The sequence below is a fragment of the Condylura cristata genome, unplaced genomic scaffold, assembly GCF_000260355.1.
Source record: "Condylura cristata isolate star-nosed mole 26May11 unplaced genomic scaffold, ConCri1.0 scaffold00008, whole genome shotgun sequence".
In the NCBI taxonomy this organism is placed as follows: Eukaryota; Metazoa; Chordata; class Mammalia; order Eulipotyphla; family Talpidae; genus Condylura; species Condylura cristata.
Window position 1 is genome coordinate 36,136,059 of NW_004567109.1, and position 21,364 is coordinate 36,157,422.

The 21,364-nt window shown below is 32.2% G+C and overlaps 1 protein-coding gene across 8 annotated transcripts in view; it reads right to left on the reverse strand.

Annotated features, from left to right (window-relative positions):
- Window positions 1–21,364, reverse strand: part of DOCK7 (dedicator of cytokinesis 7) — a 150,543-nt gene that overhangs the window by 99,963 nt on the left and 29,216 nt on the right. For all 8 annotated transcript variants that reach the window (XM_012722270.1, XM_004679070.2, XM_004679069.2 and 5 more), the window contains exons 8-14: window positions 17,169–17,235; window positions 16,144–16,293; window positions 12,730–12,810; window positions 11,838–12,003; window positions 7,923–8,065; window positions 5,606–5,699; window positions 4,840–5,002 (exon numbers count right to left, since the gene is read on the reverse strand). In XM_012722270.1, coding sequence (XP_012577724.1) covers window positions 4,840–5,002; window positions 5,606–5,699; window positions 7,923–8,065; window positions 11,838–12,003; window positions 12,730–12,810; window positions 16,144–16,293; window positions 17,169–17,235 — 864 coding nt within the window. The remainder of the gene's footprint in view (window positions 1–4,839; window positions 5,003–5,605; window positions 5,700–7,922; window positions 8,066–11,837; window positions 12,004–12,729; window positions 12,811–16,143; window positions 16,294–17,168; window positions 17,236–21,364) is intronic.

The window sequence follows — 21,364 nt, forward strand, 5'->3', positions numbered from 1 at the left end:
TTCATACAGAACTGGGGTACAGACCAGAGATGCGGAGGGTGAGAGAATTCACCAGGGACACAGTGGGGAGCAGAACAGGCAGATAGACAAAGTACACTGCTGAGGGGAGCAGTGGGCGGGTCAGGAGAGGTCTGCCACGCCACGTGGTCACCTCCAGGGTAGGCGGGGATCGAACTCATGCGGAAGTGGCTTAAGTTTCTTAGTGCTGTGCTTTAACCCGCTGTGCCACCAGGGAGGGCCTGTTCTGTTAATTTTTATGTCTGTCTCCCCTCAACTGTCTTCAAACAAATTTACAAATTTACAATGGCTGCATACTACTTTGAACAGCTTTATTTAAACTTCTCCATTGAAAGGGTATAATTACTAAGTATAATGGCAATATATTTTTACAGGTTCTAGAGTTAAAAAATGAAATGGCTTGCTATAAGCACAATTTTCTTATAGAATTTCAATTGAATTTGTCACAAATCTTAGAATTACCTTAAAATCTTCTAAAAGGTAATGTTCCTGAGAAATAACATTTTTCTCTATGAACTTCTATATCCCATGGAGCTGTGCACTCACAAGAACATTCACCCAATATGAAAGACTTATGCTTATCTATTACTAACAACCGCAAACACTAAATTTATGAAATTCAGCAGTTCTGAAAATTGAAAAGAAAATGACCAAACAGTTGGCTCTTTTATGAAAGTCCAAAGTATTCTCACAGCAAATTAACTGGGCAAAATTACTCAATTGGTGTGAAATGTACAGTTCAAGGTCATGTAAGAAGGACTAGTAACTTTCACAGTTGGTCTTTATAAAAAGTGGTTTCAGTGATAATTTAGTAAATTTAAAATATAACCAAGATTCTAGCTAAAATATAAAAGCTGCTTTCTAAATTTATATATTTGATAGTAGGAACAACCATAAATTCAATAAAACCATTAGGTATATCTGAAACAGCAATCACCTACAAACTTAAAAGATGGGAAAGCTCTAAAGTTTATCTTCAAGTAAGCAAGTAAGCATAAGTTTCAACCCCAATATATGAGCATAATCACCTTGCCAAATTCACTTTATGATCAGTAAGTATCAAGGATGAAGTACATTTGAATGACTTCATAACAATAAAGTTCTAAACAAATGCACATCCATGTAAAAAAACTAGATCTTTGGTTTCATTAGCAAGTAAAGAATCTGTAAAAATTCCTTCTAGGTGAAAATAGTCCAGGTCTCATGAAGGAAAACAAAAACTGCTCTCTTCACATTCTGCTACTATTTCTGAAACTTAATTCCTTTCCTCCAACTGTGTAATAATAACCCATCACCCTCAATGGCAAGTCCCTAACTAAAAACTTCTGGTTACCTATATTAAATGTTAAAAATTTAATATTAATATTTAAATATAAAAACGTTAAGAAACAAGCACTCAACACAAGAACATTGTTAATTAAACAAGAACCAATTAGAATAAGAGAATGCATTATCAAGGGCAAAATGGAAATAAAACATGGCAACAGCTTAAGATTTTATGAAAACTAAAAGTAAGTACAAAGTCTAATATTCTCTAAAGTAGGGACCATCAACTTGGATGGGAAAGAAATACTTCTCACCTTTCATTGAAATTCTCATTTTCTTAAATTTTGTATATAATATAACCAACCATAGCAGTATTAGCAATATACAAAACTTTTAGTAGAAATCATACATATTTTTATGTATAACTACTACAGCAATCTCAAAGTATTGTTCATGCTTATTACTATTTAGAAAATATGGCAGGTGTTAGAACTAAGGCTAGATACTGTTTAAGTCACTAATAAACGCACATAACATCAGTTAACATTTTGATCACTGTAATTCAATGTAACTGATTTCCTTTGTTACCGTATATTTTATGCTTTTAAACACATTTTTCAAAAAAAGAGGATAGGATGTACAAAATTGCCAAAGGGTACCACACAAAAAAATATGTTAGGAATCCCAACTCCAAATGGAGACCTAGCATTATATAGTAACTAAGCTTAAGAAACACAAATTACATAGCTCTTGTGTCATAAATAACACACATTTACTTTGGCCATGCTATTTCTAGACCCACATTTTTCGGGAAAAATTCAATCAATATACACGGAGTTTATTAAACTTCAAAAGAAAACAAACAGTAAAAAAGTAAAATAATCATAAGACCTGTGGGTAAATTTTTAAAAATCTTTTTCGGTTAGAAATACACTGAAGGATTGACAGGTTCAAACAGGAAAATAATGGAGAAGGTAATAGAAGAATGAAAATAAGTTAATTGTAATGTTTATAATTTGTCATTTATAAGAAGTTTTAAAATATATTCAAATTAATTAGTAATAACAAGTTACTTAGGATTAATAAGAAGTGAATAGCCATATTCTTAACTGCTAATCAAGATTCAAATCAAAATCAACTGCATTCTTTCGTTTCATTTCTCATACAGATTGTTCCCAGGTCTGAACAGTGCATTCACTTTTTTACATTCCTAGTAACACAACATTTGCTAGAAATGGTTTTTTAAACACTGGAAGAAAAACAAATGAAAGTTCAATAGGTGATTACAAATAAGGCCACTCATGGGAAAAAGGTTAAGTCTAACTTTAATAACAATTTTGCCAAGCAGGGCATGTGCTCCATGACGTATCAGATAAAAACTGATGCCAATAAAACACACAAGCATTTGCTCAATTAGCAGTACCTTGATCTTTATAATTCAAAGGCAAGAGCGGTGGTCAAATACGGATTTGGAACTTGAGTAACCTTACATACCATCTACTACCTTTCAGTTAACTTTAGACAGTCAATAAAAAAAATTTTCCACCAGTAAAAAAAAGTGTTTGCTTATCTTAATGTAAAAATTTCTTCATGATTTATACATATATCTATATATAGAGATATAAATACATAGAGAGAGATGGTTTAAGAACTTCCTTGGTAAAGCAATTATTTGATATGCATACTCTGCGCTCATTTGGCACAATAATGTTACTCATTTTCTAAATGTTAGAAAGTACCACATATCCCTGTAATCTCATTTGTCCCACAAAGGATTTGAAAACAGGAGGTTCCCCCTAGGATCAACCATTGTTGGGGAAAAAATTAGTTAATTTAAATATGAAAATCTCTAATTTTAGGTGCAGCTTAATAACATTTTAAAAATGTCTGAGAATTTTCAGTATTTTTAAGTGTATTTTTAAAAGATATATAAAGTAAAATTAGTTTTTTTCCTGAATTATCTGATAATAACCATAAAAACTGAAAGCAAAATATATTAAATAATAGGAAATGTGTCACTTCCCGAGTACAATTTTTCTTACAGTTTCTCACCATAGTCAAATAAGTTTTCTTTAATCACATCCATCTGTTCTTCTACTCTGGCAAATTTCTTAAATTCTTTTTATCCTATGAAACTCTTTACAATATATTCAAGTATACTTCTAAAAATAAATACAATGAACATATTTCAAAGCACACTAAAAATGCTTACCTTTCTGATTTTTTTCAAGATATAAATATAAACGCTCTAGAACATTTATACAATAGGAGATAAAACTGGTTTTAGCAGGCTGTTAGAATTAATAAGATAATGACTGTTTAAAATTAAAGGGGTCTTAGTGTCTACTTTGTTTTTTAAAGTTATTCACTGGGGAAATGCACACATATAGATTTGTATAGTGCCCACTACTAAGTATTATCAGAAATTAAGGCTTGTCCTGCAGCATTCCTCAGAAAGCAAAAAGAATTCAACCTGAACCAAAAGAATATTATTGTGATTCATCAGGGAAAACATGACAGAGAACAAATAATAAAATCTGGGGTAGAATTGAACTTTGCCTCATCAAAGATGAACAATAAAGTCTTTGAGGCTAAATATGATTAGACTATTTTCATTGGTCTCTACTTTTTTAATCTAGAAAATATAAAATTGTAAACTAAAACTGTGGTTCCCATTATATATATTTTTTGACAGTGTAGATGTATATGGTAACTTACACTGGAATTTTAAAGGCAGAAATAGTAAAAAGTATTATATTAATGATAAATTTTGAAAGCAGACTCTACAAAAAAAAACTTGGTGGCTGGAGTAAATGTAAAGAATAAGAAAAGGAGAGGAATCACTTGATTTCAAAAATTTTGACCTAAGGAACTATGTAAGTGGTGAAAAATACTAAGATGGGGAAGGATGGGTTAAAATTTTATGTCTATGCTGCCTTGTTGGACATCTCAACAGACATATCAAGTAATGGTCTCAGCACTTACAAATATAGGGAGCATCATTCAAAAGGAGTACATGAAAACGGAGCACCTGAAGTTGTATAGGGTTTAACCTGAAGAGGTGTCACGAACCTCAAGTCAAATATTTTCTGATTATAGTGTATACGCACCAAATACTGCTGATTAATGATCAAAACATAACACAGACACACAAATTTGGTGCATGTGTATTAATACTAGAATATGCTAGTAAAAACATTTAAGGTAATACAGCAACTAGGAGTTCAAATATTTAACCCTAATAATGCACTATTCAACTATTAGTGCTGCCACAATGAAGTGTGATACTCAACAAAAATTTTACCATCTTTATCCCTCAGTTTACTTCCTTCTGAAATGATGGTTAACTCCTACCTTGAGCTTGAGAATTAAATCAACAAAACATATATAAGGTAACTGACATTATATCTGGTACATCGTAAATGCTTACTACAGTATAGCAATTAATAAACCTGATCCAAAATAACAAAGATACATAAGACTTTCGGTGAGTTTCATTTTAAAATTATAATAGACAGTATCTCTTTTCAGATCTCCAAAATGAAAATGTGTTACCTATAAGTTGTGTTTGGAACATAAACATCTCTGGCAGGAAATTCCAAAATTTCTCTGGTTGGTCTTACTCTACTGTCAGGATAAAGCTTTACTTGGAGTAGCTCTGGAGTTAGGCAATAATGGGGATTCTCAGGTGCAGGAGAAATGTCTATCTTCAGTTGAGCTGCATGAGAATATACAATAAAACAACATAAACTTAGTAAATGAAAAACCAATGCTAAAAATGTTTTGGAAAGGTTTCAGGCCCACTTTTGCAAGAAGTTAATATCACCTCAGATATCCAAATTAACTCATTTTGCCACATAAATACATATTAATAAATGCTTTTGATTTTATGGTAAGAAAAAAAGAGGGAGCTAACCTAGAAACAAGTCAACATTCAAAAGTTAAAAGATTTAACTGAAACTTGTTAAACTTCAAAACAGTTTTACTTGAGGATAGTTTGTTCTGATTATAACATCAATCTGTTTCTCAATATTTACCATTCCATATACCATTTTGTTCATCTAAAAAATAATATAAAGCCACAATATTATCATTTTTATTTCATAATCAGATTATCAAATTATTATGGTGCAACCTGCACCCAAATTGTTAAGACTACTTGGGAATAGATTCAAGAAATTAAGAGTGACAGGCACTGAGCAACAGAAGACATATAAGCCAGATAAATGAAAAAGGAAATATGTAATTACAAACAATACACTATGTAGTAGCAGTTGCAATCACATCCACTCAAAATTAAAATAAAATTAATATAAAATACCTGTAATAGGTCTTAGTCTTCGTAAAACAGAAGATGGTCTTCTCATATCAGCAAGGAATTTGTACAGATCTTCATCACTTAAGCGGTCACCTTCCTAGTATTAAAAATAGAAGAAAAAGTATACCATAAAATATGATGCAATGAAAATAAATTCATAGTGATTGTTAATAATCCTATTCTCTCTTCAACTTAGAATGAAAAGTATAATTAAATATAATTATGATTAAAAATAAATATGCTGGCTTCTTTTCATGTTTTCAAATTTTATCACCTATTTTTAAATTTCATATATTCATTTATAGCCCATTATTTAAAGTCAGTAAGTTATTATAATATACTATAAGATAATCAATATAAATTAAATGTAAATAAAACATTTATATATGTGTGATAGTTCCATAAATTTTTTAAAAGATTTATTTATTTATGCATACAGAACTAGGGTATAGGCCAGAGGTGCAGGGGCTGGTAAGAGGATTCACCAGAGACAGAGTAGGGAGCAGAAAAGGCAGACTGATGATGTACACTGGTGAGGGGAGCAGCAAGTGAGAAGGGGTCTGCTGCACCATGTGGGTCACCTCCCCGGCTGGGGGTCAAACTAGTGCTGAAGCGGCCGTGGCCAGGTTCATAGTGTTGCACTTTAACCAGCTGTGCACCAGGGAGGGCCCAAAGTTTTATAAATTTGTAAGTTTTATTTGTCTTTTCAACTTTATATCACTAAATTTCTCAAATATAAAATATGTAGTATTGGCTGAATTTTTTAAAAAATGAGGACTTTCTTTGTAGCCTAGAGATTAAGTCTAAGCACTATTACCCCTACAGTCTGAGTTTGATACCCCATGAGGGGTATAAAGAGAGAGAAATGTCATCGTTGGTAAGGTAGTGTTGCTACATTAAGTACTACTGCCTGTTTCTATAGCTAGATTTGCATCATCACCTTATCCAAATAATGCTATGGTCTTTTCCAGAATCTTTCTTGTATTCAGACCACAATAAAGAGACCTTCCCTTCAGATACTTAACACCTTCTTTATTTCACATTTAACTTTCTAAGAGTAAATGCCTATAAATATTACTGATATACAACTGGGAAAGGGACTTCAAGGAGATTGCTATCTGTCAATGTATGGCCTATCCTGCCCTAAGTCCTTGCCCTCTCAACTTATAAGGTGTCAGTAAGCCAAGATTCCCTTCTCAACTTAGAGCAATGCTGCAAAAGGAAGAATTCTGAGACACTACTAGTATTTTCCTTTCATCATCTCCAAAATACATGCATTATACCCTTGCAGCTAGTCACACTAATAAAGTTTTCTTCCATTCTCATATAGGTTTTGTGATCTGATAAGACAAAGATTTTCAAATTTTCTGATCTTGATTAACAATATAAATCCATTTTGTATCAAAATCTATTATGCATACATACACACACACACACACACATTCAAAGTGGCGGGGGATCAGTGAAACAATACTAAAATTTCACATAGTAAAATGTACTGGCTGATATCTACTAAATATCCACTACCATTAATGAGTTATGGCAAGCATCTGAAAAATACTGATTTGACTCATGATTTGAAGTACATGGAACACACTTGGAAAGAACAAAGACACCTTTGATCAAAACTTCTTGGATCTAGGACCACCCGGTCACCTAGGGGTTAAGTCAGCACTACCACCAAGAGCCCTCCACAGTAGCCTGAATTCAATCCCCAGCTGGTGCAATAGACCTCTCCTGTCATGTCCACTACTTCCCTTGGCACTGTTTTCAGCAGATCGGACTGTTCTGCTCTCCATTTTGCCTCTGGTGAATCTTTTCACTCCCTCTACCTCTGGTATATACCCCAGTTCATCTATGCAAAAATAAATGAAATCTTAAAAGGTTATTGAATCTATAAAAAAAAAAACTCCTATAAAATGCTGACTGCATTTTAAGCACAGGAACACACTTCTAGGATCCAAAAGATCTATTTCGCATACCCCAGATATAGCAGGATAGGTCAAAATGACTTGAGTGGGAAGGACAGATGTAATCACATACTTACTCTAAAAAAAATTCATAAACCAGTATTTAAGAAAAGTTAAAATATTACAATTAAAAAATAAATGATACAGATGTGCAGGACTGAATTTAATATACTAGTCAACATTTAATAAATATTACAATATAAATTTTTATAAATTTTCTTTTTAATTTTATCCTTAATTTTTAAAATTTCTTGAGTCCACAATTATCAATATTACAATGTATATGCTTTACATACATGTACAATTACAATTACAATTTTTCTGAAACTAAGCTCCTATAAGAATAATACCTGCTTGAAAAAATTTGTCACTGTGAGAGTGGCAGGTCGAAAGCTGGTCAGGTTACAAGCATCGTCTCCACTTGTTGTTCTTTCAAGTGACCGTCGGCCAACAATACTAGAATTCCTCCTCTCTGACCAAGACCCTTTTCGTTCTACCAAGGGAAAAAAGCAAGATGTTCATTTTCTTATCATTGAAATTTCGTTTTAAAGTAGGCTTCCAAACACAGGAAAATGTCCACTGAAGGTGAGTATTATCCACTCAACATACTGATTATAGTAGAGTAATTTTGCTTCTGGAGAGATCAGTAAGGAAACAGTACAACTAAATCTTGTTCAACTTTTCTGATATAAGACAACTTTCAACCAAACACTGATTAATTATGTGCATAACCAAAGATGACTGTGAAAGTAACTGTAGTGGATTGATGCATTTACTAAGAAATATTCACCAGAATGCAAATTTTAATCATGTAGTATTCTTCCAGTACCAACGCTGGAAAAAGAATTTTAAAGAAACTTGCATGCCAAGGTTTCACAAGACACAACCTACTGTTTAAAACCAAAAGAACAACTCAGTTGAAGATCAACAAGTAAAAAACTTAAAGAAAACTATAAACAAATTAGACCTAACAAATATTCATAGTACATTCTACCCATTAAGCAAAAGAAGACTATACAAGCATACAAGGATAGTCTCCAAACACACTATATACATTAAGTTATGAACAAAAATACAATACTTCAAAGATTCACAATCAGATAAATTATATTCAACAGAGGAATTACATGATAAATCAACAAAAAGAAAATTTAAGGAATTACAAATGGGGGAAGTTAACACACTCTTGAGTAACCAAGGGGGGAAAGAAAAAATAACAAGAAAATTAGAAAATACTTTATGAAAATAAACACACAACTCCCAAAACAAAAGATCTATCACTAAAACATTGCTCAGAAGGAATTTCAGAGTTATAAATACTTACATTAAAAAGACTAGACTGGGCCCTCCCTGGTGGCGCAGCAGGTTAAAGCACTGCACTAAGAAGCTTAAGTAAACTCCTCATGAGTTTGATCCCCGCCTGCCCCGGAGGAGATCCACCTGGCATGGCAGACCTCTCCTGACCCACCCGCTGCTCCCCTCAGCAGTGTACTTCGTCTATCTGCCTGTTCTGCTCCCCACTCTGTTCCTAGTGAATCCTCTCACCCTCTGCATCTCTGGCCTGTACCCCAGTTCTGTATGAATAAATAAATAAATCTTAAAAAAAAAAAAGACTAGACTGTTCAAATCAGTAACTTTACCTTATCATAAGAACTAAGAAAAGAAATTTAAACCCAAAGCAAGCATTAGAAGAATGAAAAAGGAAAATAAGTGAATGGAAACCGGAAGAAGTACAATCTTGAGAAGGTAGTGCTCTCCAAATTTATCTAGAGACTCAAAGCAATTCCTATCAGAATCTATCAGAATACTATCAGCTATCTTTCCTTAGAAACTGACAATTAATTCCAAACTTCGTACAAAAATACAATTGACCTACACTAGTAAAACAACCTTGAAAAATGATTAAAGAATTGAAGGACCCACCCTTTCCATTTTCAAACCTTACTGAAAAGTTAAAGTAAAAAGATAGTATGTAGTACTACCTTAAGGTTAAATATGTGACTGACACAATAGAATTGAGTCCAGAAATAAAACTATTCATCTTTGGACAACAGATTCAATAAATTGCCAGGACCAGTCACAGGGAAAAGAAGTCTTTCCAACAAGTAATTCTGAAATAAATAGATACCTACATAAAAAGAATGAGGTTTAACCTCTCCCTACATATACAAACATTAACTTAAAAAAAAAAAATGACTAAACCTAAATGTAAGAGTGATAACTATAAAATAATTTTCTTGATCTTGCATTAAGTAATGATCCCTTAGACATGACACTAAAAGTTCAAAGAAAAGAAAAACAGATAAAGGGGACTTCATTACAATTTACAATAACTGCTACAAATAATACAATCAAGAGAATAAAAAGAAAACTAAGAGTGGGAGAAAACATTTACAAATTCTTTACTAGATAGGGGATTTGCATCTTGAATGCACAGAGAACCCTCACAATTCAATGAACAGAATACGGAAAAAAAAAAAAAGGAACAACTAAATAAGATCAAAAACAGTTGTTAAAAAAATGAGCAAAGTACATCTTCAAAAAACTAGCAACAACAAATGTTGGCGAGGATGTGGTGAAAAAGGAACTCTCCTGCACTGCTGGTGGGAATGCAAACTAGTACAACCACTATGGAAAACCATTTGGAGGTTCCTCAAATTGCTAAACATGGAGCTTCCCTATGACCCAGCAATCCCACTCCTAGGTATCTACCCAAAAGACACAAAAATACTGGTTGAAAAAGATACCTGTACCCCCATGTTTATTGCTGCTTTATTTACAATTGGAAAAACATGGAAGCAGCCCAGATGCCCAAAAGTAGATGACTGGATAAAAAAGATGTGGTACATATATACAATGGAATATTACTCAGCAACCAAAAAAGAGAAACACATATCTTTTGTAGCAACTTGGATGGAACTGGAAAAGATCATGCTTAGTGAAATAAGCCAGAAAGAGAAAGAAAAATACCAGATGGTTTCACTCATAGCAGGAGTATAATGGACCAGGTGGAAAATAACAAAAATAATGAACAACCATATACCAGAGACATTTTGTGGGGGTGGAGTGGGGAATGGAATCAAAAACAGGGTGGGGGGAGGGAAATGCACGGGATTATGGTGATGGCACATGGGTGACTTGGTGATGGGAAACCCGTGGGGATTACAATTGAGATGGAAAAAAAAATGTACAAAATGATGTAAAAATAAACTTTTGTAATAAAAAATAATAATAATAAAAAAATGAGCAAAGTGCATGACTAGATATTTCTTAAAAAAAAAAAAAACAAATAACTAACACACACAAAATGATACTCATTAGAATTAGTTATCAGGGAAAGGCAAAGCCAAACCAAGATGAGCTACCACTTCACTTGCACTGAGATGGCTAGAATCAAATGACATATAGTAATAAATGTTGTTAAAGGTATGGAGAAACTGGAAGCTAGTAGAATTTTAAAATATTACAGTCACTATAGTTGGCACATGGGTGAGTTGGTGATGGGAAGCCCACGGGTATTACAATTGTGATGGAAAAAAAATGTACAAAATGATGTAAAAATAAACTATTATATATAAAAAAAAAATTGCTCCTTAATTTAAAGATGTGTAAAAGGTACATACCGCCTGTTCTTATTCCATCTAGATATTTAAAATTTTTCAAATAATAATACTTATTCAAAAACTCAAAAAAAAAATTAGTCACTATAGAAAGACGTCTAGCAGTTCCTCAAAAGGTAAAACTAGAATGACCATATAAGCAAGCAATTTCATTTGCACCATAATTAATAACTAAGATGTTGAAACAATCCAAATGTTCACTAACAAAATGTAAACCATTATCAACATTTTAAATTAAATATGAAAATATTGATACATGCTACAAATGGATAAAACTTTCAGACATTAATTTAAGTAGAATAAGTTCAAAGAATACTAAACATTATACAAAATATATGGCAAGGGAAAACCATACAGCCTGAAACCAGAGGTGGTTTAGGGTTGGTCTGAGAATTTGGGGCAAATGGGGATGGCTGATAATGAGTAGATAGTATTCCAAATTAGATTTCAAAGATGGATGCATAACCTTGCAAATATAACAACAACAACTTACTTAAAGTAAGTAAATGACATGGTGTGTTAATTACATCTCAATAAAGTTGGTTTAAAAAAAAACTTAACAGTATCTCATTACATTACAAAGTCTACATATAAAACAAGTCAACATAAAAAAAAGAAAAAATATTTTATATAAAATACATTTACCTCCAGTGCTTATTTCTACCTCTGTAGAATCTCTTTCCAAACTACCAGCACTGCTAACAATATTCATTAAATGGATTGCAGTCCAAGCAAAAGGCATGCGATATTTCCCAAGTCTTTGGCAAAATTGATCGGCTTGACTTTTCAGCTTCTCTAATTTTTCCTTATTCTGCAAAACAAAACTTTATACATTATATGATTATGCTCAAGAAAAATGAATTAAAACCTATTTTACAATGTATAACAAGGTAAAGAACTCTCAATTCTCAGCAAAAATGGAAAAATAATCTATCTGTACTTTGCTCAGAGATAAATGAACAGTTAAGATGCTAACTACTGAACAACCTCCAGTCACTACTTAAATGTATGTAGAAATTTCTGTTGGTGATTAGCACATCTTGACAGAAAAAAAAGAATACTGCAAGCACTATTTTATAAAGAAACAGAACCATGTTCTAGTCACCAGTTGTTATCACAAAATATTCTAGGTTATGATTTGTTAAATTTCATTTTATTATGAAGAAGATGAAGAGATGAGCCAATTTAAAATAATCCTTAACTTATAGCCATCTACAAGGTGAGTTAAATAATAAATAAGCCCAGAATTTCAACAAAGGAAATAAAGAGAAAAAAATCATATTCCCCCAACCCCCAAATGTCTTACGGAGGACTAAACCCTGGGAAAAAACTAATGGTCCAAATGGCACATCTTTAAGCTGGCTCAATTTTTAGGTTTTCCCTGAAATACAAACTAGGTAACAAAGGAGCTAAAGGAGAAAGTTAGATAATAGGTAGATCAATAGCAAAAATGAATTAGTAGTAAAAATCTTAATATAGTGTCCTTTCAAATTACAACAGTAATGGTGTTTGGGAAAGGAAAGACACAACATTCTACCTTGGTGGCATCTGCTTCTTTAAAAATCATGTATGGTTCTGCACACTCTCCAATGTCTCCTTGCTGTAGAACTTTTTCTAGCTGTCATAAGGCAAACAAAATTTAATTATGCTTGAAGCAAACAAGGAATGGGAAGATATATCAACATCTGAAATTCAACAAATACACCACATTAACAAAATAACAAAAGACCCACATGATCATCTTAAGTGATGCAAAAATCACTAGATGGAATGCAACACACCATCATGACAGAAATATTCAACGAGGGGCCTCCCTGGTGGTGCTAGGGGTTACGCCTAAGCGCTAAGAAGCTATTGATAGCCACTGCAGCACAAGTTCAATCCCCAGCCAGACTGCTAACCCATATGGCAAAGCAGGCCTCCCCTGTCTCACTCATTGCTCCCCTCTGCATCTGTTCTGCTCCCCACTCTGTATCTCGTGAATCTTCTCAACCTCCCCACACCTACAGACTACACCCCAGCTCTTGTATGCATAAATAAATCTTTTAAAAAACGAGTAAACTAATAAATGTTCAATGAACTAAGAATAGAAGAAAATTACTTCAATATAATAAAGGCCACATATGAACATATATATGAAACTATTGCAGATACTTAGAAACCATATCTGATTAACACTTACAATGATGAATTACAAATATCCAATGATGCAGCACTCTTATTCCTAGGAATATACTAAACAGAAGGGAATACTCATGGAATGCAAATGCCCACAGAAGCATTGACAAAAGCCAAAAAGTTAAATGAAAATGACTATTAAAAAAAACTGATACATTTATATAATGAAATACTACAAAGCAAATGAATGTTAAACCTGCTGTATATAGCAGTATGACTAACCTCACAATCAGGTAGTGTAGAAAAAAAGCAAAACAAAAGTATTATACTGTTGAATCTCATTGTCAAAAACAGGCAAAATTGTAGAAAAGGAAAGGATATGTGTAGATGGGGCACTGGGTAAGGATATGTGTGGATGGGTTGCTGGGATTCTGATTGTTTTGTTTCTTAACCTGGGAGGTTGGTAACATTAAGTATTCACTTTAGAATAATTCATCAAACTATAGGATTTTTGTGTACATCAATTAATTGTCACATTTCAATAAAAAACTCAATTAAAATAATTTCATGTGAACTTCAGTAACATCGTTGTAACCCAAGTTTTTGTATGTCTATTTGTGGGTTTCTTTCATTGTGCTTTCTGTTTTAGTTCTCCAAAGAAGTGGGCTTATATAAACAATAATATGAACATAGTGATTTTATCAGACAACTCACATGTATATACATAAACTAAATAAATGCTAATTGCTCTATGCCAATAGGCTTTTGTTTTTTGTTTTTATAGACCACTGATACACAGATTCCTTTCAACAAACAAAAATATCTCAGTGGGCCCAGGTGATTAAAGAAATCTTCCTAAATAAACATCCATTAAAATATAAGTAATATTTAACTTGCTCATTTTTATGAAGTAACAGAAAAGTTTTATTCTTTGTATATACATGTACGTGTATATACATTATGTGTATGATGGTGTGTGTTTAGAATCATACAACACAGATATCTGTACCAGACTTTTCACAAAACATGTCACACATACATTTTATAGCATTAAAAATTCTTCCAAGCTGTACCTTTAACTGCCACAATATTCTATTATATGAAGGTCTGATTTGTCTGATTTACTTATATTGAAAATTTATATTGTTTCCTTATCCTTACTCCTACTGAAACCAATCAATCCCATGACAACCAAGTCTTGTCACTATATCACGTCATTTTCAAGAAGTCAATATTCCAGACATCATTTCTTTCTTTCTAGCACATTTCCTCAAATATGCTCCATTTTATGTAAACTTATTTTGTCATTAAAGTAACTACGTTATTATATTTCAACTGTATAATCATCTACAAATAAATTTTAAGTGAATTTCTTAAAACAACACTAAATTTTTGCTTTCCAGACTGTTCATTGTAATTAAGATTTATTATAACCTGAATTCACAGGAAAGTATCCACAAATTAGGACATTATTCCTGTGGGTAAACAGGATTCATTTCATGACAATCTACTTTATAATCTTATTATAAAATTCATTACCTTTTACTGATAATTATGTGACTAAAGATAAAATGATTAAGGAATTTTTTTTAAGCTACTTTCAAGTCAAGTCTAGTTATTCTTTACGTTACCCAAGGTAATTTAATAAAATCCAGACCTTAGAATTTTCAATTCTTATTAATTGGCTGACAGTGAAATCATGCAGTCCCATAACCTCAATGATTTAGATTTTAATATTATAACATTTAGGAGTTGAACAATTAACTATAGTATAGCTTCTGTGGTGATTAATGTTATATGGCAACTTGGCTACACACTATGATGATGTCTACTGATTTAATCAAATATTAGGTGGCTATGAAGGTACTTTTCAGAAAAGCAGATTTTGAAAACAGCACATAACCTGCACAATGTGAATAGGGTTCATCCAAACAGTTGATAGCCTTGAGAGTAAAACTTGTAGTTTCCAAGTGGAATTCTCGAGGCCACAATACAGAAACCTTGCTTGGGTCAATCTGAGTGGGGCCTATGAGGAAAGGCTCTGGCCCAAGGCTGTTTTTCCTGGCTATCGAGAAGGTCTCCAGGAACAGAACACATGCACATAGCTCTTAAAATTGAGGGTGTTTATGCCTGAGAATAAACTGAATTCTACCTATACAAGAGATGTGCTTATGAATACAAAGTAATGAACACCACAGTGACTGCTGGCAGCAAACCAAAGAAGACCAGGGAAATTTGGGGAAAGATAACTCATACAAACAGCAGCAAAATTCCATGCCAAATTCAGGTCAAATTTTCAAAGCAACTGTGTAACTGGACAGAGAATCTGTGTGTTATCACTCAGGGATTAAAGCTTACTGAAAAGCAAATAACTAAAAGTATGGATTTATTGTCTTGGACAAAAAAAGAGAGAAAAATAAGCTGTCTGAGCTATAGTATGCTGCCCTACAGAATTCGGACTCAAAACTACGAAGTATAGTATCAGCTCTTACCTGAATTTCTAGCCTTCCAGCCTGCCAGTGTGCCTTTCAGATTTCAGATAAGCCAGCACTCACCATCACAAGTCAAAACTCCTTAAAATCATTCTGTTTCTCTGTGTGTATCTTCATCCTAACAGTATATTTCTCTAAAGAAACCTAACTAATACAGTCTCCCAGTCAAGAAAAACTCAGGTAATACCTACAGTGTACCCCCAGTATTGTGTGAGGAATATTATGATGAAAAAACTAGTAAAGGCAAAATCTTTGCCCTTGAAGAGGCTAGCAACATTGATAGGGAGACAAATATACAGACAACACACAGGTAAACCAGTATACATAACAGTCATTCTCACCTTTATTACAAGAAAAACATCTTGGGAAGGATAAGTGATAGAAAAAATAGCTGATCTTGCCAGGGTGGTAATAGCAGCAGGGGGTACATGTGGACGTAACAATCCTTTCATTTGCTCAGAGTTAAGGTCAAAATAAAAATTTTCTGAAATCTAAAAAAATACATTCGTATATTAAATTTTAAAATCTGTACATTTACAAAAACTAGAGAATTATAAATATTCAGTCTTAAAATATTATAGATAATAGAACATAATAGCATAATATACAGTTTATCATATACTTTACTGGCCATCTTTACATATTTAAAGCAGAAGAAATGTACAAACTACTTGGGGAATATAATGATTAGAATATATTAAGCCTAAAGAACCATATTACAAACTCTTGATTAAAAATATCTAAAATATACAAAATGATTATTATTGAGATGAAAGATCATATATTGAGGTTTTAAAAATTACATCTCAGCTCTTTTGATTTGGCAAATCCCGGTTGTAGAAGCAGAAGTCCACTGCAGAAATACATAGTAAGTTGACAGCTACTAACTGAGGCTACCTCAAGTAGCTATTGTACACAATAATGAATATTAAATTAAAAAATGCTATGTGCAATAGCCCTCTGAAAAACTCCTAAATGTAATAAAGATGGTAAAACTCTCATCAGTATTTATGACAGATTTTTTAAAAATATATATGCATGATCTTTTAAGAAAGCATTTTAAAATGTCAAAACCATTCAATTATCATTCTAATCTTTTATACATTTGCCTAAAATGCATTTCTAGTTTTATCTTTCCTATTTCTTAAATTAAAAATAATTGCTTTTGGAACTTTTTCAATGAAATAAAACTAGTTATTAACTAAACTATTTTGCAGTAAAAATATTTAATAAACTAAATTTCTATTTTCTTTTTAAAAGATTTGTGTTTGATAATTCTCCAAAAGCTCATTACTTATTCACCTTATAAAAATAACTTAAACACAGACATTTGTGGTAAAAGACACCTCAGATTATATAGCCTTACTTTTTTCTTTTCTTTGACATCATATAAAGCCAAACTTGCAAAAATGGGTTCAATTTCAATTTCAAACCTTTAGGAAGAAAAAGGTAAAAACAGTTTAAAAAAAGTAAGAAAAAAGAAAGAGAAACTGTTATTCCAACAAATAAATTTTTTCAATACCTTATACTTTTCTATGTTCCCCTTCTTCCTGAAATATATGTACCAATATATCTTTCAGTTTGTAAACCATTATCTCCTTCAGAAAATCCTCCCTAATTTTTCCAGCTAAAAGTAATCTATTATTGCTTAAAAGTTCATAATACTTTATATTTATTGTACATTAATCACTTTCTTACCAATAATTTGGTTATTTATGTACACGAATGTTAGATTTTAAATAAACATTAATGATATAATGCTTTTTTTCCAGATTATATCTATTCAGGAATTAGAAAATATGTAAAAATATTCAAAGGAAAATAACAGCATCCAAATTTCCACTATATCGAGACAACCACAATAAGCGCAAATTCACGTAGACTTTCTCTATCTACAAATGCATTTGCTAAATAGATTTCTGAAAAAAAAAAAAAACAAGTGTCATTGTAATGCATATTTTGTAGTTTGTTTTTTCTGACTTAATATTGCCATATTGTAAATATTAAGGTTGATTTACTCACTTTCATTACATGAATATGCTAAAGATTATTTCATAATAAAATTGAATTGTCTTATTCGCTCCCAAGAACAATGACATATATAGTGAACATTCAGTAAATATCTGCTGAATAAAACAATTATGTGAGTTTAAATAAAATTCGAGAGTAGTGGTCATAAGAGACAATAATTTTGCCCCTCCTCCCAAAGATTCTTTCACTATCTGGAGACATTTTGGTTATCATTGTTAGAAAAGTATCACTGACATTCAATGGGTAGAGGCAAGGAATGTGGCTAGACATTCTACATTGCAGAGAAGTTGCCCAATAGAAAAGTTATCCAGAAAAAAAGGTCAATAGTGCTGAGACAGTAAAAAACTCTTATTCTACATTATTCAATTTTGTATCATAAGAATATGATATGAAATTGTCAAGTCAAAGTCCTTGAAAGAGACAGCATATTTGCATTGGATTAAGGGTTTGATAAAGAGCCGTTTATAAAAATTTGAACATAAGTTAGGAAAGACAGCTACAAAGCATGCAATTCCCTGCTGGAAATTATCATTATCAGTAGGAAATCATTACTGACCCTTGATATACAGAACATGGAAGTGTTCATCAAAACTTAAAAAGTTTGATGAACAAACTGTATAGAAGGGTCTTTCCCAGAAGCTATGAGCTTTGGGAAAGTAATTAATAAATGTGATTTATCACGAACAGGGTAAGAAAAAGAAATACTCCAACCTAATCTCACTGTTTTCCACACTCTGACTTCCTACTAATGACTTTCTTAGCAAAAGCCAAAATAGGGTTATTGGCAATAATGTCCACATGGGTCAAACCCTACAGAACCTATTCTGTAGCTAACGTAACATAATCCTGTCAGTCTTTTTGATTTTGTTACTCCAGTGGGTAAGTGATATTACACTGGATTTTACTATGAATCTCTTCATGTTTATTGATCATTGGGATAGCCACTCTTGGACCATGTTTCTATTGTTTGTCTTTTTCCTCATTAATCTATAGTTCTTTATACACTTTAGATATGAACATTCTGTCACACATATGTCAGGTATATGCTGCCTATAAGGCAGAGTGAAGAGGACAAGGGAGATAAGTGAGATAGACAAAGAAAGAAAAAGGGACAGAAAATCAGCTACTACCCAACTGTCTTGCCAATTTAATGATAATCTTATCCCTTTCCTGGTGTCTATAATGCCACTTTTATTGTAAATCAAAATCCATAAACGTGTGGATTGCACTGATTTACTTGTCCAACTTTGTGCCAATACAATAATGTCTTAATTATGTTTTTATAATAAGTTGTGATATCTGGTTGATTTTTCTTTAGGAAGTTCTTCTAAACTGTTTTGCCTCCTGGCCCTTTGCATTTTCATATAAATGTTAAGTCACCTTGAAGTAAGACAAAACTAATCAAAGAGAAAAGTTAAGTGCTTGCTCAGACTTATAAACTACCCTATTTGTAATTTATCATAAAATCCCTATATAAAACCTTCTTCTATACAACTATAATAAAGTAAAAAAACAAAATTAACTGACAACTATAAACCAGAGTCATTTGCAGAGGGGAAGAAGGATGTAGGATCAAAACAGGTAGAAAGAGCACAAGGGACTATGGTGATGGTACACAGATGAATTGGTGGTAGGAATACACAGGGACTACAATGGAGATAAGAAAAAAAATGAAGAATGATGCAAACAATACATTAAATAAAATAAACACATTTTTGAAAAACCTCCTACTATAATATTTAGTTAATATTCACCAGCTATGTCTTAATAGTTAATACTTAATGACTATTTTTACTTTCAGCCTTTCTGAGTCTTCTTTAAAAAAATAATAACTATTTTATTTAAAATGCAATAAAACTATCTTTTATATATGAAGAGTATAGTCAATTTACACTCATTGTGAAGGCCGATGCTAGTTTCATTTCTGGTATCTCAAGTTCATCGTTCTAAAACTTTTACAGGTGTTTTCTGTCTTTACCTTCTTTTTGGGTCAAAGAAGATTCCTCTTTCAAACCAGTGCTTTCCTTTTGTTTGTCTAGTTTTACATCTGTGTACTGGATATTCAAGAAACTTTAAAGAACATATTTACCTTAAATAGCCTCTTATCGCTTAATATCTGTACTATCTTCCCCCCCAAAAAAAAATTAAAATGCTTTACTCTTGTCACCCACTAATTTATATTTTGTGTTAAATTTTTTGTTCTATTTCAGCTGTTTTAATTACATAAAATAGACTATTGAGCACTGAGGTTTATTTTCACATATTCTATTTATTTGCTCATGATCTCTTTCACCATAAATAATTCATTTAGATTTTATACTTTGGTGATTAAACTTGCAGGAAACAGTCTCAGTTTTATCAGTCTAAAAATTAATTCATCATTTATAGATTTTTTTTAAATGAACATAACTTCTTTGCATATACTGCCATTATGAGATTAATCTATTTTCCCACCCCTTGGATCTAAGCTAGTCTATGACTTGTTTTGACAAATAAATATATTTTAAGAACACCAATCCAAGGTGGTAAGTCTTACAATTCCAACCTCTTCTTGCTGCAAACTCTTCCACCACTACACAATCAAGTCCAGGTTAGCCTAGTGGATAATGAAAGAAGCAAGGATACATTCCCAGATGACATTAAGGCAACTGCCAAACATCTGGGTAAAAACTCCTAGATGAATCTGGCTAAATCAATCCAGATTACAAGAACTACCCAGTCAATGGAATTAAGAAAAATAACAAACAATTGCAACTTTGAAAATCATGTTTTAAGGCATTTAGAATGCAAGAAAACAATTGCAAGAATGTTTCCTGGAAAATAATTTTACTGAGTATAAGCTTTATGATTGATAGTTTTTTCTTTCAACATAGAGAAAGTGTCATTCAATATATCCAGCTCCCATTGTTCTTTCGATAAATTAGCTGTTGAGCTAACTATAGTTTATCTGCTTACATTCCTATTTCATTTCTGTCTTCCCCCATTATATATTCAATTGGTTTTTGGTAGTGTGAATATTTTACTATACTTAGTTGAGGCATGCTTATCCCTCCTGTAAATCTCTGGAGTTCTTGAACTGAGGGTCACCGTATGTGATAAATCTTAATTATTTCTTTAATAATTGCTTTCCCTCATTCCTAAGTTATCCCAATATTGTAGCTGCAATTGAAAGTTTTGCTGACATATCTTTTTATGTCTTTCTTTGTAAAAGTCTCCATATATATTTGCTCAGTTCTATATTCCATTTCTCTGGTTCACTCTTTAGTTACCGAATTTGTGTTCATCATACCTAAATTTGATAATATTGCTAAAATCAAATGGATCTTTCAGAAATCTAGTGATTCTCAGTATATTGTTCTTCTGCAACCTTTTAAAAATATTTATTTACTTTAATGTATGACAGATACTTTATATTCTAAATCAGATCAGTCAATATCAGTCCTTTGCAGGTCAGTGGTTTATTTTGCCATGTTTAGTGATGCATGACTGTTCCTATAAGTCAAATTATCTACAGAAATATTTCTAAGTCTA